Source organism: Piliocolobus tephrosceles, chromosome 21 (genome assembly GCF_002776525.5).
Source record: "Piliocolobus tephrosceles isolate RC106 chromosome 21, ASM277652v3, whole genome shotgun sequence".
NCBI lineage: Eukaryota > Metazoa > Chordata > Mammalia > Primates > Cercopithecidae > Piliocolobus > Piliocolobus tephrosceles.
In genome coordinates this window covers 49,297,342-49,322,097 of record NC_045454.1, presented here as the reverse complement: position 1 = coordinate 49,322,097, position 24,756 = coordinate 49,297,342, and the positions used below count along the sequence as shown (strand labels likewise).

General features: G+C 54.7%; 2 protein-coding genes across 4 annotated transcripts in view; one reads left to right on the top strand and one right to left on the bottom strand.

The window, feature by feature from the left end:
• Nucleotides 1-3,776: 3,776 nt before the first annotated feature.
• On the bottom strand, nt 3,777-13,859 carry DOHH (deoxyhypusine hydroxylase). Of its 2 annotated transcripts, none has more exons than XM_023183689.2 (5): nt 13,635-13,859; nt 11,043-11,388; nt 8,549-8,625; nt 5,072-5,309; nt 3,777-4,622 (listed from the first exon to the last, which is right to left on the bottom strand). In XM_023183689.2, the coding sequence occupies exons 2-5, from the start codon at nt 11,314-11,316 to the stop codon at nt 4,303-4,305; spliced, it is 909 nt and encodes a 302-aa protein (XP_023039457.1). In that variant the 5' UTR covers nt 11,317-11,388; nt 13,635-13,859; the 3' UTR covers nt 3,777-4,302. The 2 variants fall into 2 exon arrangements, with proteins under 2 accessions (XP_023039457.1, XP_023039458.1); XM_023183690.2 differs by having other exon boundaries at nt 13,607-13,744.
• Nucleotides 13,860-21,103: 7,244 nt separating this feature from the next.
• Nucleotides 21,104-24,756, top strand: part of FZR1 (fizzy and cell division cycle 20 related 1) — a 27,262-nt gene continuing 23,609 nt past the window's right edge. For both annotated transcript variants that reach the window (XM_023183616.1, XM_023183615.1), the window contains exon 1: nt 21,104-21,315. The gene's annotated coding sequence lies outside the window, so the exon portion shown is untranslated. The remainder of the gene's footprint in view (nt 21,316-24,756) is intronic.

The window sequence follows — 24,756 nt, the reverse complement described above, 5'->3', positions numbered from 1 at the left end:
GTCTCGATCTCCTGACCTCATGGTCCACCCCTCTCAGGCTCCCAAAGTGCTGGGATTACAGGTGTGAGCCACTGCATCTAGCCTTGTCTTTGTTGTTGTTGTTGTTGTTGTTGTTTAAGAGATGGAGGTCTCACTATGGTGCCCATGCTGATCTTGAACTCCTGGGCATAAGAGATCCTGCCTTGGCCTCTAGAGTAGCTGGGACTATAGGCATGTGCCACCACGCTCAGGTCTACTTCTCCGTCTCTATAAGGACACTGATCATTGGATTTAGGGTCTACTCTAAATCCAGGGTGATTTCATGCTGAGATCTTTAAGAACATCTGCAGGCCAGGCACGGTGGCTCAAGCCTGTAATCCCAGCATTTTGGGAGGCCGAGACGGGTGGATCACGAGGTCAGGAGATCGAGACCATCCTGGCCTACACGGTGAAACCCCGTCTCTACTAAAAAATACAAAAAAAAAAAAACTAGCCGGGTGAGATGGCGGGCGCCTGTAGTCCCAGCTACTCGGGAGGCTGAGGCAGGAGAATGGTGTAAACCCGGGAGGCGGAGCTTGCAGTGAGCCGAGATTGCGCCACTGCATTCCAGCCTGGGCGACAGAGCAAGACTCGGTCTCAAGAAAAAAAAAAAAAAAGAACATCTGCAAAGACTCTATTTCCAAATCAGGTCACATTCATGGGTACAAGGGGTTACCACCTGGGCAAGTCTTTTGGGGGGACACGATTCGACCCAAGTCCAGCTGTTTGAAGTTGCTAAGTTTGGAGGAATTTGTTGTACAGCCATAAGGATCTTAAGTAAGTCTTGGCTAGCAGAACCAACAGTTCACCAGCCAGCATTAGCGGGCAGGAGGGGAGGCAGCATGCCCAGCACGGGGGCAGGCAGGTGGGCACAGCTGTTGGTGGCGGTGCACGGAAGGTCTGTTTGATTTTCTCACCGAAGCCGAAAGCAAGGTCATCAGCTGAGTGAGGATGAGGGAGGTTAGAGGCCAACAAGAAAGTGACAGAGAGGACAGATGGCAAGAGAGAGAACATCACGGAACCACAGTAGAATGGATGCTGGCTGCTCAGGAGGCTGAAGTGGGAGGATCACTTGAGCCTGGGAGGCAGAAGTTGCAGTGAACTTAGATCAAGCCACTGCACTCCCGCCTGGGCAACAGAGCAACACTGTCTCTAAAACGTAAACAAGATGGCCAGGCACGTGGCTCATGTCTGTAATCCCAGCACTTAGGGGAGGCTGAGGAGGACGGATCATTTGAGGCCAGGAGTTCAAGACCAGCCTGGCCAACATGGTAAAACCCTGTCTCTACTAAAAATACAAAAATTAGCCAGGCGTGGTGGCACGTGCCTGTAGTCCCAGCTATTCAGGAGGCTGAGACACAAGAATCGCTTAAACCTGAGAGGCAGAGGGTGTAATGAGCCGAGATTGTACAACCGCACTCCAGCCTAGGCAACAGAGTGAGACCCTGTCTCAAAACAGAACAAAACAGGCCGGGCGCAGTGGCTCACACCTGTAATCCCAGCACTTTGGGAGGCCGAGGTGGGTGGATCACGAGGTCAGGAGATCGAGACCATCCTGGCTAACACGGTGAAATCTCATCTCTACTAAAAATACAAAAAATTAGCCGGGCATGGTGGCAGGTGCCTGTGGTCCCAGCTACTTGGGAGGCTGATGCAGGAGAATGGCGTGAACCAGGGAGGCAGAGCTGGCAGTGAGTGAGCCGAGATCATGCCACTGCACTCCAGCCTGGGAAACAGAGCAAAACTCTGCCTTAAAAAAAAAAGAAAGGCCAGGCGTGGTGGCTCAAGCCTGTAATCCTAGCACTTTGGGAGGCCGAGACGGGCGGATCACGAGGTCAGGAGTTCGAGACCATCCTGGCTAACACAGTGAAACCCCGTCTCCACTAAAGAATACAAAAAGCTAGCCGGGCGAGGTGGCTGGCGCCTGTAGTCCCAGCTACTCGGGAGGCTGAGGCAGGAGAATGGCGTAAACCCGGGAGGCGGAGCTTGCGGTGAGCTGAGATCCGGCCACTGCACTCCAGCCCGGGCGACAGAGCGAGACTCCGTCTCAAAAAAAAAAAAAAACAGAAAAAACAAAACATATTGAGACCCCGTCTCTACAAAAAATACAAAAATTAGGCATAGTAGGGCAAACCTGAGGTCCCAACTGCTTGGGAGGCCAAGATAGGAGGATCGTTTGAGCCCAGAAGGTCGAGGCTACAGTGAGCTGCAGTGATCCACCACTGTACTACAGCCTGGGAGGCAGAGCGAGACCCTCTCCATTAAAAAAAAAAAAAAAAAAAAAAGACGGGCCAAGCGCAGTGGCTCACGCCTGTAATTCCAGCACTTTGGGAGGCCAAGGTGGGCGGATCACAAGGTCAAGAGTTCAAGACCAGCCTGGCCAACATGGTGAAACCTCATCTCTACTAAGAATACAAAACTTAGCCGGGCATGCATGGTGGCACATGCCTGTAATCCCAGCTACTTGGGAGGCTGAGGCAGGAGAGTTGCTTGAACCTGGGAGGCAGAGGTTGCGGAGAGCTGAGATCACGCCAATGCACTCCAGCCTGGGCGACAGAGCAAGACTCCATCTCCAGGGGAGGGAAAAAAAAAAAAAGGCTGGGCGTGGTGGCTCACGCCTGTAATCCCAGAACTTTGGGAGGCCCAGACGGGTGGATCACCTGAAGTCAGGAATTTGAGACCAACCTGACCAACGTGGTGAAACCCCGTCTCTAGTAAAAATACAAACAGGCCAGGTGTGGTGGCTCACACCTGTAATCCCAGCACTTTGGGAGGCTGAGGCGGGCAGATCATAACATAAGGTAAGGAGATGGAGACCATCCTGGCTAACATGATGAAACCCATGTCTACTAAAAATACAAAAAATTAGCTGGGCGTGGCATCTGTGGTCCCAGCTACTCAGAAGGCTGAGGCAGGAGAATGGGGTGAACCCGGGAGGCAGAGCTTGCAGTGAGCCGAGATAGCACCACTGCACTCCAGCCTGGTGACAGAGCGAGACTCCGTCTCAAAAAAAAAAATACAAACAAAAAAAATTTAGCTGGGCGTGATGGTGCCCGCCTATAATCCCAGTTACTTGTTAGGCTGAGGCAGGAGAAATGCTTGAGCCTGGCAGGTGGAGGTTGCAATGAGCTGAGATCGCGCCATTGCACTCCAGCCTGGTTAACAAGAGTGAAATCCCATCTCAACAAAAATAATAAAAAAATAAAATTAGAAACCTATAATCAAACATGTGACTTTCAGGCAGGTGTCTCAATCTCTGCACTCATTTGGGGCCGGATCATTCTCTGTTGTGGAGACTGAGTGCTGGAGGGTGTCTTCCACATCCCTGGCCTCCCCCAACTCTCTGACTAGATACCAGCTGCACACCCCCACCCCCCACCCCATGACAAGCGAAACCGACACCCCGGGGGCAGGATCGAGCGCTCCAGCGGAGAACACTGCTCAGCGGACAGTCGGTTCCCGTCCGTTTGGCCGCCTGTCTTCTGGTTTTGGCTTCTCTGGCTGCAGACCAGGAGCTGTGCACCTGTGATTCTACGGCTTTGCCCATTTTACAGAGAGGTAAGTGGGCTGTCTCTGGCCACACACGGAGGAGCTGGGAGAAGATGGGGGTCCGGGAAGGGCGAGGCTGGAGGGCGGTTTCCCCAGAGCCCCTTTGGAGGGAGTTGGCTGGGCACACATTCTCAGGCAACGTTTCCTGAAAGCCCCCACCTCTCCCTCCCTCCCACGCTCCCTTCACCCAACACGCTCAGGAGTCGATGTTCGGCAAAAATAATTTAATATTCCATCTGGGCAGCACTGTGGGGTCTGCTTGTCCCTCCCTGGCCCCTGTGCCCTACCTGACCCACTCAGGGACCACCAGCCCATCCCTGCCCAGGCCTGGGGGTGGGGGAATCAGAGGCCCCCAGACCCTAGGCTTCATTCCTAGTGGAGCTGAAGCCGCCATAATGCCAGCCTCCTCCAAGAGCCCCAGCTCTGCCCCTGGCTTCCCTGGCAATCCTCCCCTGTCCCCAGCCGGGCATCCCAGAGCCTCCCGCAGAGTCCCACCCCTGAACTGGAAACTTCCACGCTACAGCCCTGCGCTAGGCCCCGGGGAGCTGCCAGTGGACTCAGGGAGTCACAGCACAAAGGCAGCTCCTGGGTCCCAGAGAAGGACAGCAACTGTGCACCCAGCAAGACACAAGCGATGACACCGATTCACACACACACCCAGTTTAGATGCCAAAGCCCTGCAGGGGAGGAGCGGCCCTCAAGAGTCCTCAGGGAGCCCCAGGTGACGGCGGGGCCCTAGGAGGGGCCCCCGTGTAGCTGCTCCAGGCCGTCCGCGTACTGGAAGGCTCTCCGGGTCTCGTGCTCATACATGTCCAGAGCCACCTCGCAGCTCTCACGCACCACGCGCTCTGGGTCGTCCGCGTGAGCCTGCAGCGCGGCCAGGCAGGCGGGCCGGGCGATGGCGCCCAGGGCCTCTGCGCACTCGTGCCGCACCATGGGGTTCTCGGCGCACCGGGCCAGGGCAGCTGCCAACTGGGGCACCGCCGCCTCATGCTGCAGCTGTCCCAGGACGTAGCCGACCTCGTGGCGGAAGAGGGCGCTCCCACAGTGCAGGCCTGCAGGGGAGAGGGGCACTCGCTGGGGCCAGGAGAGGTGGGAAGGGGAGCTCTGTCTTTTCTTAAGACATGGGGTCTTGCTATGTTGCTCAGGCAGGTCCCAAAGTCCTGGCGATCTTCCCACCTCGGCCTCCCAAAGTGCTGGGAGGACAGGCGTGAGCTACCATGCCCAACCTGGAGTGCTCTATCTTGAGGACACCCCTGCCCCCAGCCCCAGTGATTAGGGCTGTCCAGGGGAAGTGACTGCAGCTATGGGGGCGGGAAGAGCTAGGAGCTGTGGGGACCCAGGGACGCTCGCACGGGTTCTTAACAGGCCCCATGGGAAATGCTTGGGGCCAGGCCCGGTATGCCCTTCCCTGGGGCAGGCGGCGGCCCCACTGCACAGATGCCATCACTGAACCTCACAGCGAGGCACTGCCCAGGACCCCACCCCAGGAGCCCCTCCTCACCCTCAGCCAGCGCCAGGGCTGCCTCCTCGCCTCCCGCGTTGCGCAGGGCGAACATGGCGCGGTATCGCTCGAAGAGCGGCCGGGACTCGTCCAGCAGCGCCTCCCGCAGGCGCCCCACGTCACGCTCCTCAGCCGGCGGGGCAGGGTCCACGGAGAGGTAGGGTCCTGCCGTCGGCTCCCCGCCGTGCTGCTGCAGCCACTCCAGCCTGCGCACAGCCAGCTGGCAGGTCTCGGCCACCTGCGGGGAGGGAGTAGGCAGACAGCAGTTGGTCCTGGGGGGCCACGGGGGCCCTTCCCCATCCTCCCGGGATGTCAGCTTAGGGGAGAGAGCCACTGGCAGGGTAACTAACCGATCCTTCCAGGCAGGAAGTAAGCCAGCAGGGGTGGCTGACTTGTGAGTGATGGGGACAGCTGGAGGGCTGGGGAGGGCCTCAGGGAGGTGATGTGGACGCAGAGACCTAAACCAGCTTAGGGAGGGAGTCAGGTGGAGACCCGGGGATGGGGAAGCAAGTGCAAAGGCCCTGAGGCAGGACCCTGCAGGAGGGATGAGGGCCAAGGGGACACGCGGGGCCCAGCCTGACTAGGTAAGGCCTGCGGGCCATGGTGAGGGCTTGGGATTTTGTTCTAAAGGTGATGACACACGGTAAGAGCTTTAAGCATGGAACAGAACAGCAGAATTGAGTGTCACACGTACCCGCTGCTGCCCCCGGAGGAGGAAAGACTGAGGGTCAGGGTGGGATGTGGACGAGAAGTGGCAGGGGAGAAAGGAACACGCATGTCCACACAAACACGTGCACACGCATGTCCGTGGTGGAGTGACTCATAATGGCTAAAAAGCAGAGATAAACCAAGCATCAGCCACAGTGAGTGGACTGACACGGCATGAGCCGTCTACACCACGGAACGTGACTCAGCCACAGAAAGGAACGATGGGGCTGGAGGTGGTGGCTCATGCCCATAATCCCAGCAGTTAGGGAGACCAAGGCAGGAGGATCGCTTGAGCCCAGGAGTTCCAGACCAGCCCGGGTGACAGAGTGGGACCTCGCCTCTATAAAGAAGAAACTAATAAAATAAAAATTTGTTTCATTATTTTTTTTCTTTATAGAGATAAGGTGTCCTGGGTGCCAGCCTCTACTATGGCAGATGCAAGTAGTAGCAGGAAAGAGGGGGGGAAGGAGTCAGCAGCTTATATTATTTATGCGGGGGAATGCCATGTCAGGAGCACCAATTATTAGGGGCACTAACCAATTCCCAAAGCCTCCGATTATAATGGGTATTACTATAAAGAAGATTATGCCCGCTCTGTTGCCCAGGCTGGAGTGCAGTGGTGCAATCTTGGCTCACTGCAACCTCCCCCTCCCAGGTTCAAGCGATTCTCCTGCCTCAGCCTCCCAAGTAGCTGGGACTACAGGTGCCCACCACCTCGCCAGGCTAATTTTTTTATTTTTAGTAGAGACGGTGTTTCTCTATTTTGGCCAGGCTAGTCTCGAACTCCTGACCTCAGGTGATCCACCTGAACATAAAAGAATAGGCTAGGTGCTGTGGCTCACGTGTGTAATCCCAACACTTTGGGAGGCCAAGGTGGGCAGATCACCGAAAACACAAAAATTAGCCAGGCGTGGTGGCGGGTGCCTATAATCCCAGCTACTGGGGAGGCTGAGGCAGGAGAATCGCTTGAACCCAGGAAGCAGAGGTTGCAGTGAGCGGAGATTGTGCCACCACTGCACTCCAGCCTGGGCGTTGCAGCGAGACTCTGTCTCGAAAAAAGAAAGAAAAAAAAAAGGGCCGGGCGCGGTGGCTCAAGCCTGTAATCCCAGTACTTTGGGAGGCCGAGACGGGCGGATCATGAGATCAGGAGATTGAGACCATCCTGGCTAACACGGTGAAACCCCGTCTCTACTAAAAAAATACAAAAAACTAGCCGGGCGAGGTGGCGGGCGCCTGCAGTCCCAGCTACTTGGGGGGCGGGAGGCTGAGGCAGGAGAGTGGCGTAAACCCAGGAGGCAGAGCTTGCAGTGAGCTGAGATCCGGCCACTGCACTCCAGCCTGGGTGACAGAATAAGACTCCCGTCTCAAAAAAAAAAAAAAAACTGGGCGCAGTGGCTTATGCCTGTAATCCCAGCATTTTGGGAGGCCGAGGCGGGTGGATCACGAGGTCAGGAGTTCAAGACCAGCCTGGCCAAGATGGTGAAACCCCATCTCTACTAAAAAGAAAAATTCAAAAATTAGCCGGGCACAGTGGCAGGCGCCTATAATCCCAGCTACTGGGGAGGCTGAGGCAGGAGAATCTCTTGAACCCAGGAAGTGGAGCTTGCAGTGAGCCGAGATCACATCACTGCACTCCAGCCTGGGCGACAGAGTGAGACTCCGTCTCAAAAAAAAAAAAAGAAAGGAAAAGGAGGCTCTGACATAGGCCACAGCATGGATGCACCTTGAGGACATCATGCTCAGTGAGAGAAGGCAGACACAGAATGCCACACGGTGTGCAATCCCATTTCTATGAAATGTCCAAGACAGGCCCATCCAGAGACAGGAAGGAAATGCATGGTTGCCGGGTGCAGGGGCCGGGGCAGGCGATGTGGAGTGACTGCTGATGGGGGGCAATGGGTTTACTTTTGGGGTGATGAGAACGTTCTGGAATTGGACAGTGGTGATAGCTGCACGAGTCTGAACGTATGTAAAACCACTAAAGGGCACACTATGGAAAGGTGAATGGGAGGTGTGTGAACATCTCAATAAAGCTAATCCTTTTTTTTTTTTTTTTGACACAGTCTCACTCTGTCACCCAGACTAGAGTACAGGGGTGCAATCTCAGCTCACTGCCACCTCCGCCTCCCAGGTTCATGCGATTCTCCTGCCTCAGCCTCTGAGTAGCTTAGATTACAGGCGCACACCACCACACCCAGCTAAGTTTTGTATTTCTAGTAGAAACGGGGTTTCACCATGTTGGCCAGGCTGATCTCGAAGTCCTGACCTCAGGTGATCCTCCCGCCTTGGCCTCCCAAAGTGCTGGGATTACAGGCGTGAGCCATAGCACCTGGCAATAAAACTGTTACTTTAAAAAAGAAGAAGAAATGTTGGAAGGAAGCCGGGGACCCCTGAAGAGGTCTGGTGGGCCAGGGCAAGGTATCAGAGGTAGAGAGAGGGCACTGGGTGGGTTCAGAGGGGTCTTGGCAGAGGGACTGGACGTGGGGGTTAAGAGAAAGGGGGTCAGGCCAGCTCAGGGGCTCAAGGCCCAGGATGGAAGAGGGTGAGCAAAGCTGGTTGTCGCCGTTTTGCCAAATGGGGCTCAGCAAGTGTCTGTCCGGGTTGTCGCCCTCGCCTCCCTCATCCCTGGGGCATCCTTGGGCTAATGGTCGCCCTGGCAACCAGAGATGGGGAAGGTTTGAGGCTGCTCCAGGCTAGGGCTAGGGCAGGGCTGGGTAGGGCTTCCCAGGGACCCGAGACTGGCAGGGAGACAAGCGGGGGCCTGGTTACCTCGATGACGGGGTCCGAGGAATATTGCTTCAGGAGCTCCAGAACCTCCGGGTCCCCGATGGCCCCCAGGGCCTCCCCTGAGAAGCAGCAGCCAGAGAGTTCACGTTGGTGGGATGGATGTGTGGAAAACGCCCCGGCTACCTGTGCGACCAGAGGACACCCCTCCCACGGCTCTGCCCCTGTGGGGAAGCCCCGCCTCTGGCCATGGCTGATTGGAGCAGCAGTGGGTACAGGCTCCCCACTGGACCAATCAGCATCCCCTCCCCAGAGCGAGGCATTGCCTGGAACCGCACCCGGCTGCCGCTCAGAGCAAAACGGACCCGATCTCGGCCCGCACCATGAGACGGGGAGACAAGTACGTCCCTGCAACTTGGGATCACAGCTGACAAGCAGTTCCAAGAACCCAGGAGGTCAGGGTTGCAGTGAGCTATGATCACACCACTGTAATCCAGCAGGGGCGACACAGTGAGGCCCTGTCTCCAAAAAAAAAAAAAAAAAAAGCCCCAAACAGGCCAGGCCTGCCGGCTGGAGACCACTTTGGGGCCACTGGGGCTGCACTTGGGTGGGTTCGGGTGCAGGCGCAAGCGCAGGCGTAGCAAGCCCAGGTCGGAGCTAGGTTGGCGGCGGCTCCCCGCAGAGCCCTGCGTGCAGATGTTCGTTTGATTTTTTTCAGAATTGAGTTCAAGGGCCCTGCCTGTGAGGCAGCTGAGCTGGTGGCTTTTGCCTTTCCCGAAGGTTGCAGTTTGCATTTGTGCACCTGCCTGGCAGGCTCCCTCTGCCGGGAAGAGTCAGTTCCGTGTGCGCCAACACACGCTCTGTGTCAGGTACCTCCCACGCGCTGATTGCAAATGAACTCACTGGTTACAGAAACACAATCCCAGTGACACAGACGCACCAACTACCTGACTCACTGGCGTCCTTTGCTGTCTAGGTCCCTTGCTACAACAGTCCTTATTTTTTTTTAGACAGAGCTTTGCCCTTGTGGCCCAGGCTGGAGTACAATGGCGTGATCTCCACTCACAGCAAACTCCGCTTCCCGGGTTCAAGCGATTCTCCTGCCTCAGCCTCCCCAAGTAGCTGGGATTACAGGTGTCTGTCACCACGCCCCGCTAATTTTTTTGTGTTTTTAGTTGAGACGGAGTTTCACCATGTTGTCCAGGCTAGTCTTGAACTCCTGACCTCAGGTGATCCACCCGCCTCAGCCTCCCAAATTGCTGGGATTACAGGCGTGAGCCACTGCACCTGACTTGAACAGTCTTTTTTTTTTTGAGACAGGGTCTCGCTCTGTTGCCCAGGCTGGAGTGCAGTGGCGCGATCATGGCCCACTACAGCCTCAAGCTCCCTGGCTCAAGTAATCCTTCTGCCTCAGCCTCTTGAGTAGCCGGGACCATAGGCGTGAGCCACAATGCCCAGCTTGTATCTGTCTTGTCACTGTTTTGTCTCTCACATACGTGACAGAGCCCGGCATACAGTAGGTGCTCAAAAAGGTACGTCCAATGAGTGGAGTAAATCTAACATACATTAGGAGTGGGGATCTATGGCTTGTCGCCTGTTTTTATATGAGCAAAAACTGGTTTTCAAAACACTTTTAAGGGTTTAAGGCTGGGCGTGGTGGCTCACGCCTGTAATCCCAGCACTTTGGGAGGCCGAGGCAGGTGGATCACTTAAGGCCAGCCTGGCCAACATGACAAAACCCATCTCTACTAAAAACACAAAAATCACCCAGGCGTGGTGGCACACACCTGTAATGCTAGGTACTTGGGAGGCTAAGGCAGGAGAATCACTTGAATCTGAGAGGCAGCGGTTGCAGTAAGCCAAGACAGCACCACAGTACCCCAGCTTGGGTGACAGAGCGAGACTCTGACTCAAAACAAATAAATGGTTTAAAACAAAAAATCAAAGGGATAGTACTTCCTGATGGGTGGAATTTATATGAAATTCAAATCTCAGCATTTACAAATGAAGTTTGTGTTTTGTTTTTTTACAGACAGGATCTCACTCTGTTGCCCAGGCTGGAATGCAGTGGCGCGATCACGGCTCACTGCAACCTTGACTACCCGGGCTCAAGCGATTCTCTCTCCTCAGCCTCCCAAATAGCTGGGACTACAGGTACATGCCACCGTGCCTGGCTAACTTTTGTATTTTTTCTAGAGACAGGGTTTTGCCATGTTGCCCAGGATGGTCTTGAACTCCTGAGTTCAAACCTTCCTGGGCCTCCCAAAGTGCTAAGATTACAGGCCTGAGCCACCGCCCCTGCCCCCCACCCAACTGGGATTGTCTGGGCACACAACCTTAGCCATTTGGTGACAGACGACCTACGCTGGCTTCACTGATTCGCTGTCTGGCTGCAGAGCTGCAGGTATTTACTAGCTGGTGCCTTATGGGGCAGTTGACCACCCTGGTATTTATCACCTGAGTGAGAATGGGGACACATGGGGTCATGAAGAGGTCAGGCAGGAGGGAGCAGGTGCCCGGGACACAGACAGGTGCTCACCTGCCTCATGGCGCACCATGGGCTCCTGACGGGTGTCTTGCAGCACGTCCACCAGCACGGGGATGGCGCGGGCATCCTGCATCTGGCCCAGGCAGTAGGCCAGCTCATGCTTGAGCAGGGCGGAATCGTCAGCGAAGGCCTGGCTGATCCAGGCAATGGCGCCTGGGCCGCCGAGCCCGCGCAGCGTGAACAGCGCCCGGAAGCGGGCCTGCAGGGGCTGCTTGGGGTCCACCAGCATCTGCCCGATGGCATCCACCTCCTGCTCCGTCACCATCGTGCTGTCAATGGGCCCCAGCCTTCCACAACCCTGCTCAGGCTAAACCTCGGGAGGCGGGGGTGTGAGAACCTACGGCAGAAAAATGAGAGCTCAGGTTAGAAGCCCCCTTCACCAGCTCGTTGGCTTGTTCCTAGGATCTGGGCGAGGCAACTTCCTACCCACTGACCAACCTGAGCATCTGGGCTGAAAGCTCAGCTCCAACCCCCCTACTAGCTGTGCAGCGTTCCATAAGTTGCTTTCTCTCTCTGGGCCTGAGTCTCTGCACTGCCTCTCACCTATAGGCCTATCAGAAATGACCTCCACTGTCTGCTCTCCACACAGCAGCCAGAGGGACAGATGACCCCCAAAATGTCCCTAGCAATCCCCACTCAATATTCATGGCTTTATATTTTTAGTAAAGATGGGGTTTCTCCATGTTGGTCAGGCTGGTCTCGAACTTCCGACCTCGGGGGATCTGCCCATCTCGGCCTCCCAAAGTGCTGCAATTACAGGCTTGAGCCACCGCTCCCAGCCAATAATGAAGGAATTCTTAATGGGACCCATTTAGGATTAAACAAGTTTTACTGGGTGTCTGAAGGACTCCCCAAACCTCCATGATTTAGCAGGAGACAAGTTAAGGGTGATTACCCCAGCATCTGGACCCATTCAGATTAAGTAAATTTACTGAGGTTCCAAAGGAAGGTCTTCAGGATTCAGATCTGATAGATTAAAAGAAGTTAGTCACTTATGTCTTTAAATGAATGCACGCTTACATGTAGATGTATAGCTTAGAGGGTATATAAGCTCTGGAAAACTTTGTCATTTTGAGTTGGTCTGGCGATATTTTCCAGGCCTTCTCCCTGTAACTGGTTACAGAAATAAAAACTCTCTTCCTCCCCAGTTAATCTGCATCTTGTTATTGGACCACAAGAAATAGCAGCCCGACCCTCAGTTTGGTCCAGGAACACCCATGCTCCTCTCACATTCCTGGGTCTCAAATGTCACTTCCTCATGGAAGCCTTCCCTGATCACAATGGACAGTGTTCTCTTTCATCTCTTTTCACTTGTTTGGCTTTATTTTTCTCCATGGCACCGAAGACTCCTAGATATCATATTGGAAATTATTGGTTTAGTTGCTTGTGGTTGATCTTATCCCTCATCAGAATAGAACTCTGAAGGCTGAGTCTATCTTGGTCACTGTTGTATTCCCAGCACTTAGTGCAATGACCAGCACGCAGTAGGACTCAATAAAAACAATAACCGGCTGGGCGCGGTGGCTCCGCCTGTAATCCCAGCACTTTGGGAAGCCAAGGTGGACAGATCATCTGAGTTTAGGAGTTCGAGACCAGGTGACCAACATGGTGAAACCCCATCTCTACTAAAAATACAAAAATTAGCTGAGCATGGTGGTGGGTGCCTGTAATCCCAGCTACTCGGGAGGCTGAGGTAGGAGAATCGCCTGAACTCCTGAGAGGCGGACGTTGCAGTGAACCGAGATCGTGCCATTGCGCTCCAGCCTGAGTGACAGAGCAAGACCCTGTCTCAAAATAAATAAATAAAAACGATAACCGTGACAATAGCCACTGACACTCACGTAGCATTTGCTATGCGCCAGGCACTCCATGCTCTTTACATTCATTCATTAATTCAATCCACATCACTACCCTATGAGGTAGTTACTAAGATTGTCCCCATTTTACAGGTGAGGAAACTGAGGCACAGTTTGGGGCTGTGCTTGGGAACTTGCTTGGGAGCAGCGTGAAGAGTTAGGAATCCAGGAAGTCTGGCTCCAGAGTCGGGCTCTAAACCACCAACGCTTTGTTGAATGACTTAGGATGAAAGAACATAGCCAAGGAAGGGAGAAGGGACCCCTCTCTTTCCTCTAGATCGGCTGAGAACCTGGAGGACGCTTCATCTCAGGACAGGCAGGCTATGGCATGCCGGCAGCCCTCGCTAGTTAACAGTGGCGTCAGCAAGGCTGCCTGGGCCTGACGAGGGCGGTGTAGCCACCTAAGCACAGGTGACCATCACTGGAGAGTGACACCTTTAAAGAGGGGTCATCAGAAACCACAGAGGCCAGGCCTGTGCGAGCTGGCAGGGCACTGGGGACCATCGAGACCCAGCCGTACGACATAGGAGCTTCAGGACGTGAGGCGGGCACTCGTTCATGTAAAAAATCCCAGAGAAAAGAGATCGCCGGGACTCGAGACGCCGTAACCCGCCCCATCCACAGCCAACGAATCCCTGAGAACGGATTCCCTAACGAGGTGCTCACGGTGCCACCGTCCGCCAGACCCGGGCCCCGCACCGTGATCGCCGCCTCTGGGACGCCTCACCGAGCTCTGGAGACTCAGGGCCCGTCGGCCCGGCCAGTTCCCACGGACGCCTCCACCACCACCGCTTCACCTGCCGCGACGCCCGCAGTGCGGTCTGGGGGCCGCCATTTTCCCGCCCACGTGACCGTGCGGGACGGCACCAACGGAGCCCCGGGGGAGACCTAGTGAGAGGCTCCCGTGCAGGAGAGGCCCGGAAGCCCGAGTCGGTGCTGACGCCATAGCTCATGCAAGCACAGGAACACTATTCCTAGTGCATTCCTCGGGGAACGGAACGGGCAACGTATGCCCTTTCACGGGAAAAAATTATCACCAACCCCCCCCCACTTCGGTACGAGAAGTGAGAATGGTTTCTGCCGATTCAGCGCCGAGCCTGGGCTGGCTAGCGACGGAGCATGCGCAGTGTTTCTAGGCGTGGTCAAACTCCAGAGGCGTGGCCAATGGGCTCAGGGAGCTGGAACCCTAAGTAGAGGAGGAATAAAAAAACGAAGAAATGTAGTCGTTCATTCATTCACGTATGTAATAAATAGTACATGGACCTTGAGGACAAGACAGCCTGCAGCCCTTATCCTCGTACGCCTCCCAGTGTTGTTACGGAGACAGAAAATAACAGGATAAGTAAACGCAATACTTATTAGATAGTGAAAAAGGCTAACGAGAAAAAAAATTCGGTAGCCAAGGGCGGTGTATGTATAGGGGGAGCAGTTTCAGGAAGGGTGGCCAGAATGTGAGGTGGTGACATTTGAAAAAAGACCTGAAAGAGGCAGGTTGCGGTGGCTCACACCGGTAATCACTACACTTTGGGAGGCGGAGCTGGATGGATCACCAGAGGTCAGAAGTTTGAGACCAGCCTGGCCAACATGGTGAAATCCCCGTCTCTACTAAAAATACAAAAATTAGCTGGGTGTGGTGGTGCGCACCTGTAATCCCAGCTACTCAGGAGGCTGAGGCCAGAGAATCGCTTGAACACTGCGGGCAGAGGTTGCGGTGAGCGGTTGCGGTGAGCCAAGATCACACAGCATTCCACTCCAGCCTAGGTGACAAGAGTGAAACTCCATCTCAAAAAAAAAAGGAAACAGACAATGGAAGAGCAAGGTTAGAAGCAGAGAGAACAAGGACAGGTGCGGTGGCTCACGCCTGTAATCCCAGCACTTTGGGAGGCCGAGGCAGGCCGATCACCTGAGATCGTGGGTTTGAGACCAGCCTTACCAACATGGAGAAACCCCGTCTCTACTAAAAATACAAAATTAGCCAGACGTGTTGATGCATGCCTGTAATCCCAGCTACTTGGGAGGCTGAGGCAGGAGAATCGCTGGAACCCAGGAGGCAGAGGTTGCGGTAAGCCGAGACTGTGCCATTGCACTCCAGCCTGGGCAACAAGAGCGAAACTCCATCTCAAAAAATAAATAAAGAAGCAGGAGAACAGAAATATGCAGGTGCCAGATTAATTCTGAAGAAGCAACAAACAGGATTTGTAGATGCATTGGATGTGGGAATTTAGAAAAATGATCCTAAGGATGAGCACAAGGTGTTGAGAGGAGCCTCTGGAGAGATGAACCCCATCTCACCTCATCATCCTATCCATCCACGGTCCTGTAGACTCCCCCTCTTTTTTTTTTTCTTGAGATGGAGTCTTGCTCTGTCGCCCAGGCTGGAGTGCAGTGGCCAGATCTCAGCTCACTGCAAGCTCCGCCTCCCCGGTTTACGCCATTCTCCTGCCTCAGCCTCCGGAGTAGCTGGGACTACAGGTGCCCGCCACCTCGCCCGGCTACTTTTTTGTATTTTTTAGTAGAGACGGGGTTTCACCGGGTTAGCCAGGATGGTCTCGATCTCCTGACCTCGTGATCCGCCCGTCTCGGCCTCCCAAAGTGCTGGGATTACAGGCTTGAGCCACCGCGACCGGCCGACTCTCCCTCTTAAACAGAGTCAGAATCCAATCAGCTCACTCATCTTTACTGCTCCCATGGGGATCAGGGTCCAAGCCCCCACTGGTGTCACCAGAATGCTGTCTAGACAAGAAAAGCGGGAGCTTTTTTATGTATTTATGCTTTTGATCTTTTCTTTTCTTTCTTTTAAAAATTTTTAAGGCCGGGCGCGGTGGCTCACGCCTGTAATCCCAGCACTTTGGGAGGCCGAGACGGGTGGATCACGAGGTCAGGAGATCAAGACCATCCTGGCTAACACGGTGAAACCCCGTCTCTACTAAAAATACAAAAACTAGCCGGACGAGGTGGCTGGCGCCTGTAGTCCCAGCTACTCCGGAGGCTGAGGCAGGAGAATGGCATAAACCCGGGAGGCGGAGCTTGCAGTGAGCTGAGATCCGGCCACTGCACTCTAGTCGGGGCGACAGAGCGAGACTCTGCCTCAAAAAAAAAAAAAATTAAGTAAATAAATAAATAAAAAATAAAAAATAAAATAAAATTTTTAAAAATTATTTATTTTTTAGAGACAGAGTCTCTGTCACCCAGGCGGAATGCAGTGGTATACTCAATGCTCATTGCAGCCTCAAATTTAAGCAATTCTCCCACCTCAGCTGCCCTAGTAGCTGGGATACAGATGCATGCCACCTTGCCTAGTTTTTTCTCTTTCTTTTCTTTTTTTTCTTTTTGGAGACAGAGTCTCACTTTGTCGCCCAGGATGGAGTGCAGTGGCACGATCACGGCTAGCTGCAACCTCTGCCTTCCAGGTTCAAGCGATTCTCCTGCTTCACCCTCCCGAGTAGCTGAGACTACAGGCACCTGCCACCACACACAGCTAACTTTTTGTATTTTTAGTAGAGACGGGGTTTCACCATGTTGGCCAGGCTGGTCTTGAACTCCTGACCTCAGGTGATCCACCTGCCTTGGCCTACCAAAGTGCTGGGATTACAGGCGTGAGCTACCGTGCCCCACTTGCAATCTCTCATTTTTTAAATGTGGGCGATTGCCAGGAGTGGTGGCTCGTACCCGTAATCCTGGCACTTTGGGAGGCTGTGGGGTGAGAGGATGATTGCTTGAGCTCAAGATTCCAAGACCAGCCTGGGCAATGTAGTAAGTCCCCGTCTCAACAGAAAAACATTTTTTTTAAAATTTGGCTGGGTGCAGTGTCTCAGCCTGTAATCCCAGCTACTTGGGCGGCTGAGGCAGGAGAATCTCTTGAGCCTGGGAGACAGAGGTTATAGTGAGTTGAGATCCTGTCACTGCACTCCAGCCTGGGCAACAGAGCAAGACTCTGTCTCAAAAAAAAAAAAAAAAATCAACTGGGTGTGGTGGCTCATGCCTGCAGGCCCAGCTGCTCAGGAGGCTTGATAGCTTGAGTCCAGGAGTTCAAGGATCCAGTGAGCTGTAATCACACACACCACTGCATTCCAGCCTGGGTGACAGAGCAAGACTCTGTCTCAAAAAAAAAAAAAAAAAGGGGCAATTAATAAAAAAATATGGCTGGGCACAGTAGCTCATGCCTGTAATTCCAGCACTTTGGAAGGCCAAGGTGGGTGGATCACCTGGGGTCAGGAGTTCGAGACCAGCCTGGCCAACATGGTGAAACCCTATCTCTACTAAAAATACTAAAATTAGCTGGGTGTGGTGGCAGACACCTGTAATTCCAGCTACTCAGGACTCTGAGGCAGCAGCAAGACTGAGGCAGGAGCATCGCTTGAACCCAGGAGGCGGAAGTTGCAGTGAGCCAAGATCACACCACTGCACTCCAGCTTGGGCAACAGAGCAAGACTCCATCTAAAAAAAAATTTAAATAAAAATTAATGAAAAAACATAAAATGCTGTGCATAGCAAAGAAATCCCTTTGGAAGGCCAACTTCTAGGTTAAGACAACATTCACAAATATTTATTGAGTAACTACTGTATGCTGGACAGTGTCCTGGGCACCGAGAACACAGGACGAAACAGACACAGTGTCCGACCTCGTAGAGCTGACACCCCCCCCTTTTTTTTTTTTTTTTTTGAGGTGGAGTCTTGCTCTGTCACCCAGGCTGGAGTGCAATGGCGCGATCTCGGTTCACTGCAAGCTCTGACTCCTAGGTTCACGCCATTCTCCTGCCTCAGCCTCCCTAGTAGCTGGGACTACAGGCGCCCACCACCACGCCCGGCTAATTTGTTGTATTTTTTTAGTAGAGACGGGGATTCACCGTGTTAGCCAGGATGCTCTCAATCTCCTGACCTTGTGATCCGCCTGTCTCAGCCTCCCAAAGTGCTGGGAGTACAGCTGTGAGCCACCGCACCCAGCCCACTCTTTTTTTTTTTTGAGACGGAGTCTGGCTCTGTTGCCCAGGCTGAAGTGCAGTGGCCGGATCTCAGCTCACTGCAAGCTCCGCCTCACCGGTTTACACCATTCTCCTGCCTCAGCCTCCGGAGTAGCTGGGACTATAGGCGCCCGCCACCTCGCCCGGCTAGATTTTTGTATTTTTAGTAGAGATGGGGTTTCACCATGTTAGCCAGGATGGTCTCGATCTGCTGACCTCGTGATCCACCCGTCTCGGCCTCCCAAAGTGCTGGGATTACAGGCTTGAGCCACCGCGCCCGGCCTTGCATTGCCTTCCTACGTGTTGGAAAGCTGACTGCAGATAACAGGCATCACTGCAGCCCTCAGCCACCTTGCAAGGACGTCATCTCAACATGTTTGTGGCTCGGGCTGTTTACAGAGGACTTGCTGTGGACCAGGAGCTGTGCTGACTCAGGAAGGCTACAAGGGCAGGGTGCCAGGTGTGACTGGCCCCAAGGATGCTCCCCGGGAGGAGATAATCCCGGGGTGCAGGACACAGATATCAAAGCCTCAGCCAAAAGCAAGGCCTGCGTAAGTCAGAGAACTTGGCATCTGGCCTCTGCAGACCTGCGAGAAACTGATAGCAAGGAAGAACCAAGCCTGTGCTTTCTGTTCTGTGTGTCCTCTGGGATTAAGCGAGTTCCTGTGAGCCAGAAGTCTGGAATCCAGGTGTCTGCAGAGCTGTGCCCTCTCTGGAGGCCCCAGGGGAGGATCCTTCCTGCCTCTTCCAGCTTCTGGGGGTGGCCGCCAATCCTTGGTGTTGCTCGGCTTGTGGCTTCGTCACTCCAATCTCTGCCACTGTCATCACCTGGCCTTGACCCCTGTGTGTCTGTCTTTGTGTTTCTGGGTCAGAATCTCCCTCTCCACTCTTTTATTTTATCTTTATTCTTTTGAGACAGAGTCTTGCTGTGTTGCCCAGGCTGGAGTGCAGTGGCGCGATCTCAGCTCACCGTAACCTCCACCTCCCAGGTTCCAGCGATTCTCCTTCCTCAGCCTCCTGCGTAGCTGGGAATACAGGGACCTGCTGCCACGCCTGGCTAATTTTTGTATTTTTAGTAGAGATGAGGTTTCACCATGTTGACCAGGCTGTCTTGAAGGCCTGACCTCAAGTGATCGGCCCAACTCGGCCTCCCAAAGTGCTGGGATTACAGCCGTGAGCCACCGTGCCCGGCTCCTCTTTCAGATCTTTATTAAAATATCGTCTTTGCAATAAGACCATCCCTGAGCACTGCATCTGAAACCGTAACCTCTTGCCCCCTCCTATTCCCTGTTCTCTTTTCTCCTTAACTCAGCTCCAGACAAAGGGGATTTTTTTTTTTTTTTTTTTTTTTGAGACCGAGTCTTGCTCTGTTGTCAGGCTGGAGTGCAGTGGTGCAATCTCAGCTCACTTCAACCTCCATCTCCCAGGTTCAAGTGATTCTCCTACCTCAGCCTCCTGAGAAGCTGGGATTACAGGTGCACGCCACCACGCCCAGCTAATTTTTGTATTTTTAGTAGAGACGGGGTTTCACCAGATTGCCCAGGCTGATCTCGAACTCCTGACCTCAAGTGATCTGCCCACCTTGGCCTCCCAAAGTGCTGGGAATACAGGTGTGAGCCACGGTGCACGGCCATCACATCAATTTTAGAACATATCCATCAACCCCCCAAAATAAAGTTCATTCCAGTCACTCCTGATCCCCCTCTTCCAGCCCCTGGCAACCACTAGTCCACTTCCTGTCTCTATGAATTTGCTTATCTGGACATTTCATATCAATGGAATCACTCACTGTGTTGTGTCTGGCTTGTTTCACTGGACACAATGCTTTCGAGGTTCATCCAAGTTGTAGCCTGTGTCAGAGTCTCATTGCCTCATATTGCAAAATACCGTGTCATTGTATGAATGGAGCATTTTCCATTCATCTGTTGATGCACATTTGGGTTGTGTGTACTTTGTGGCTGTTAAGAATAAAGCTGCTATGCACATGGGCGTGTGAGTTTTTGCATGGACGTTACATGTTTATTTCTCTTAGGTAGATACCTAGGAGTGTTACTGCTATGTCATGTGGAAATTCTATGTTTAACCTTTCTTTTTTTTTTTTGAGACGGAGTCTTGCCCTGTTGCCCAGGCTGGAGTACAATGGCGCGATCTCAGCTCACTGAAACCTCTGCCTCCCCTGTTCAACCAATTCTCCTGCCTCAGACTCCTGAGTAGCTGGAATTACAGGCACCTGCCACGATGCTCGGATAATTTTTTGTATTTTTAGTACAGACAGGGTTTCACTATGTTGGCCAGGCTGGTCTCGAACTCCTGACCTCAGGTGATCCACCTGCCTCCGCCTCCCAAAGTGCTGTGGTTACAGGCGTGAGCCACCGCGCCCGGCCCAGAATTTTTTTTTTTAAACCTGTTTTTGTTTTTTTTTTCAAGACATAGTCTTGCTCTGTCGCCCTGGCTAGAGTGCAGTGGTGCAATCTCGGCTCACTGCAACCTCCACCTCCTGGGTTCAAGGGATTCTCCTGCCTCAACCTCCCTAGTAGCTGGGATTACAGGCATGCGCCACCACGCCTGGCTAATTTTTCTATTTTTAGTAGAGATGGGGTTTCACTGTGTTGGCCCGGCTGGTCTTGAACTCCGTACCTCAGGTGATCCGCCCGCCTCGGCCTCCCAAAGTGCTGGGATTACAGGCCTGAGCTACCGCACCTGGCCTAAAAACCTGTTTTGTTTCCTGCTGTCTCACTGGGGCCTGGAGGAGCAGCAGCACTTAGTAGGAGCGCAATGCATGCTTGTTGAATGAATGAATGACTCTCAGCTGTGACGTTTCTACGTTCGGCACATGCACCTGGTGTTGGGTCCTATCTGCGCTAGGTAGGCGCAACGTCAATGCCGCACTGTGGTGTGCCTGGCTTCGATCTACCCTAGGAAGGGTCCGCCCTGGGGCGCCCTATTCCGCGACTGTCCTCAATGGGAACCACACTCTTCACCTACAAGAGCCATTTCTGCAACGTCTAGCACCCCGCCGGTCCTCTTCCGGTCGTGGTTGCCCTGGGCAACGCGTGGAGCCGCGCTTCCTGTATTGATTCGAATCGCGGGAGACGTCACGTCCTCCCGAGATGCCCAACGCGCGCAGGCGCAGCCACTCGGATTGGGCAGAGCCTGGCAAGGTGTGGGGCAGGCGGGGGGGCGTGGCCGCGATTCGCCGCGCGCCGGCGTGGGGGAGTGGCCGGGTTGCGGGGGTGCGCGCGGCTGGCCGGGCGCGCGCGGCGGAGGGAGGGAGCCGGGAGGCAGCGGAGGAGCTACGGCCGCCATATTAGGGACCGCGGAGCCCGGGATCCCGTCAGCGGCGGCTGCGGCCGGGCCTGCGGGAGCTGCGGGGGCCGGAGGCGGGCGCTGTGCGGTGCCGGGAGAGGCGGGGTCGGCGGGAGCCAGCGAGCGACGGGAGCGAGCCAGGTGAGGCGACCGGGGTCGGGGACCCGCCCCCCGGGCCCTAAGCGGCGGAGCTCGACTGCGACCCCCCAAAACAGAGACGGCGGGGCGGGCTGCGACCCCCACCCCAGCTCAGGCCCCTCCAGGAGCCCCCAGTCCCCTCGAATGCCGCCTCCCCGGCCGAACTAGGCCCGGGTGACCTCAGCATCCCCGTCTCCCGAGTTAACACCCGAATCCCAGCGTCCCTCCACGTCGGGGCCTGCCGTGACCCCCACGCCGAGCCACCTGCAAGTCGTGACCTTCCTGCAGCCGCAGTCAGCGTCCACCATTCTTTTTAAAATAGGCTGAACTCTGCGCCCCCAACCAGGGGACCCCACTGCGCACCCCTAGAACAGCAGACCCCGCCTCCTAACCCGGGTGGTTTCTCCCTGGCCTGTCATCGCTGGGACTTCCCAGTTCAGACCCTCCCAGCTTAGGTCCTACCCACATGTAGCCGCCCCCCATCACTGAGCCTGTTGTATGCCATGACTCGCCCAGGCCCCAACCAGCCCCTCGCCCCAGTAAAATGCAGTCCCAGCCCGGGACACCCGGAAACCCGTGTCTGGGGTCACTGTTGTGTCCACCAGTCCCCGCAGGTACGGGTTGAGTGCATGGATGTCCCCGTCTCACCTCGTCTCTCTGATTTCTGCTCCCCCACCCTCCCAGCGTGCCCCCTGCCGGCCCCCATTCCCCCCAAATCCAGCTCTCGCACCAAAGCCTCGGACGAGCTATCCATGCACAAGTCCTCCCTTCTCCAAACTGAACCTCCGTCCTGCCCCGTGTCTTCTTCCAAACGCAAGCCTGGCCATCTCGGATCCCTAGAATATGGAGTGTGTCCCCTATTCAGAGCCATTTTACCCCTCCTCAAACCCGTGACACCCCCTACCTCTCTTCCAACTTCCCGACTTGTCCCCACCCCATGGCCTAAGACACCCCCCCAATGTGCAGATGTTCAGTCTAAACCTGTTTTTGTTTTTTCCCCGGTTTTCTCCACCCCAAACTCATCCTCTGGTTCAGGGAGCCTCTCTCGTTCAGCTTCCACCGCCCTGCCCCAGTCTACTGGGCGATGACCTCATGCCTCTCCGTGGTGAGGCCCCCACCCCAACCTCTATGCTTTGAAGGAGGGTGATTTACCTAAGGGAGAATCATCCACCCAGAACACACACCCCGGGCGTGAGGGCAGCCTGTGGGGCCTTTGAAGTGAAGGCCAGGTGGGCTCTCTGGGCATGGGGGTGGGGATAGAAGCTGATGACATCGCCTGGGTTTGGTCCCTGGAGTGGATGTATCTGGGGCCGTCTGTCATGGGAATTCCACGTGGGCCTCCTTCTGTGTCAGGTGCCGTGTGCTTCGGAATCCCAAGTGGAGGCAGGTGTGCTGGCCACTGGCTGCTGCCCGGCGCCTTGCGCAGCGAGCGGAGTTGGGTTGTGGAGAGTTTTGCTAAGGGTGCAGACATTTGCTCAAAGTGAAGCCCGGTACTTTTACTGGGGAGGGGTATCTTGGCAAGGTGGTGCCCGCCAATTTGCCCCTGTGACTACTTCCCAGGTCAAATTTCAGAACCTGTGCCCTGGCTGCAGGCAGTGGTGGGGGTGGAGGTGGGGGTTTGGGGTTTGAAGGAGGAGTTCCTAGAAACAAACAAGCCTGATTGGTTTCAAGGTGGGGCTACATTGATTTTCTTTTATTATTTTTTTTCCTTTTTTCTTTTTTTTTCTTTGAGATGGAGTTTCACTCTAGGTTGGAGTGCAGTGGCGCGATCTCAGCTCACTGCAACCTCTGCCTCCCGGGTTCAAGTGATTCTCCTGCCTCAGCCTCCCGAGTAGCTGGGATTACAGGTGTGTGCCACCACGCCCGGCTAATTTTTATATTTTTAGTAGAGACAGGATTTCACCATGTTGGCCAGGCTGGTCTCGAACTCCTGACCTCAGGTGATCTTCCCGCTTCAGCCTCCCAAAGTGCTATGATTACAGGCGTGAGCCACTGCACTCGGCCTTATGTTGATTTTCAGACCACCTACTGTTTAATGGGACTTCTGGTGAGGGGGTTTTGTAGACTGAGAACTTCTGGGTTTGGGACGCCCAGAATGGAATTGGTTCTGAGGACCTTTTGTTTGGTGTCACTTAGAGGGGAGAGAATGGAAAGTCTGCGTGTGAAGGGCTACTCCCGGGGACTCCTGGCAGAGGTGAAGATCCAGGGGCTTGGTCTTCTAGGAACTCACGGGTCCCAGCCCTGTCACTCCTTTCTCGTGGAGCAAAGCTCTCCACCGCACGATTCTGTCCCCAGGGGACACTTGGCTGTGTTTGAGCCACAGGTGCTGCTCAGTGCCCTACTGTGCCCAGGACGGCCCCAGTACAGAAAGCAGCCTGTCCCCAGTGTCTGGACTGTGAGCCCCATGAGGGCAGCGAGTGTGCCTGCCTGGTGCCCGCTCCGCCCCCGGCCTGTGCAGTGCCGTGGGCCAGGTGCTTGCCAGCAGCGGATCCCCTGCTGGCGCTGCCACAGGGACCCAGGCACCTGCCAGCAGGAAAGGGATTGTTTGATCTCATCTCTCTTCTGCCCCCAACACCTCCCTATGGTCACCAGTGACCTGCTGGTCAACTCCACCTGTCACTGCCTTGCCCACATGTCACTATTCTCCCCAGCCACTGGACTCAGCACAGAGCCAGTGCCCCTTCCTGGGCCACTTAGGTTCTCGTCCAGGACGTTCATGTCCCCAGCGGCCCCAGGTCCCTGTGTGCCTTGGCAGGTGACTGCCTTCCTCTGCCTCAGTGTCCTCATTCATGGATGCGATGAGGAGCGCACAGGCAGCCTGCCTGGCCGTGCCTCATTCTGTCACGCAGCCACCACTGACCACGAATGACACGCCACCCCAACAGTGAACGCCCCCGCTCTCTCAGCTTCCTACTCCGTCTGGTTTCTCCTTCAGGCTTCTTCACTGGCCCTTCTTACTTTCTTTATTTAATTTTTGCTCGTAGCAGCTTTATTCGGATACACTTCTCCTGCCACATGATTCACTGCTTTAGAGCATGCAGTTCCCTGGTTTTTATATGTTCACAGGCTCGGGCCACCATCCCCTCTGTCCAATCCTAGAGCATTCTCATCACCCCAGGAAGGACCGGCCTTGACCCCATCCGCCGCCACCACCTGTCTCCCCTGCCTCTGTGGCTGGGCCTGTCCCAGACATTTCATAGAAATGGGATCCCACATTGTGTGGCCTTTTGTGTCTGGCTTCTCTCACTGAGCGTGAGGTCCTCAAGGTGTCCAGGCTGTGGCCTGAGTCAGAGCCCTGCTCTTTTTCATGGCTGAGTCATGTTCTGTGGTGTGGAGGCACCGGGTTTTGTGTGTCTCCTTATTCAGTGAACACTGGTGCAGTTTCCAGTTTCTGCCTGTTGTGAGTCGAGCTGCCACAAAGAGGCAGGCGCTGGTGGTTGTGTG

Excerpts from the sequence above, each read along its gene's own strand:
- DOHH (XM_023183689.2), bottom strand. The coding sequence starts at position 11,316 with ATGGTGACGGAGCAGGAGGTGGATGCCATCGGGCAGATGCTGGTGGAC. Across the intron at positions 5,310-8,548 it reads CCTCGGACCCCGTCATCGAG|GTGGCCGAGACCTGCCAGCT; the intron begins GTAACCAGGCCC and ends CCCTCCCCGCAG. Across the intron at positions 4,623-5,071 it reads AGCCCTGGCGCTGGCTGAGG|GCCTGCACTGTGGGAGCGCC; the intron begins GTGAGGAGGGGC and ends TCTCCCCTGCAG.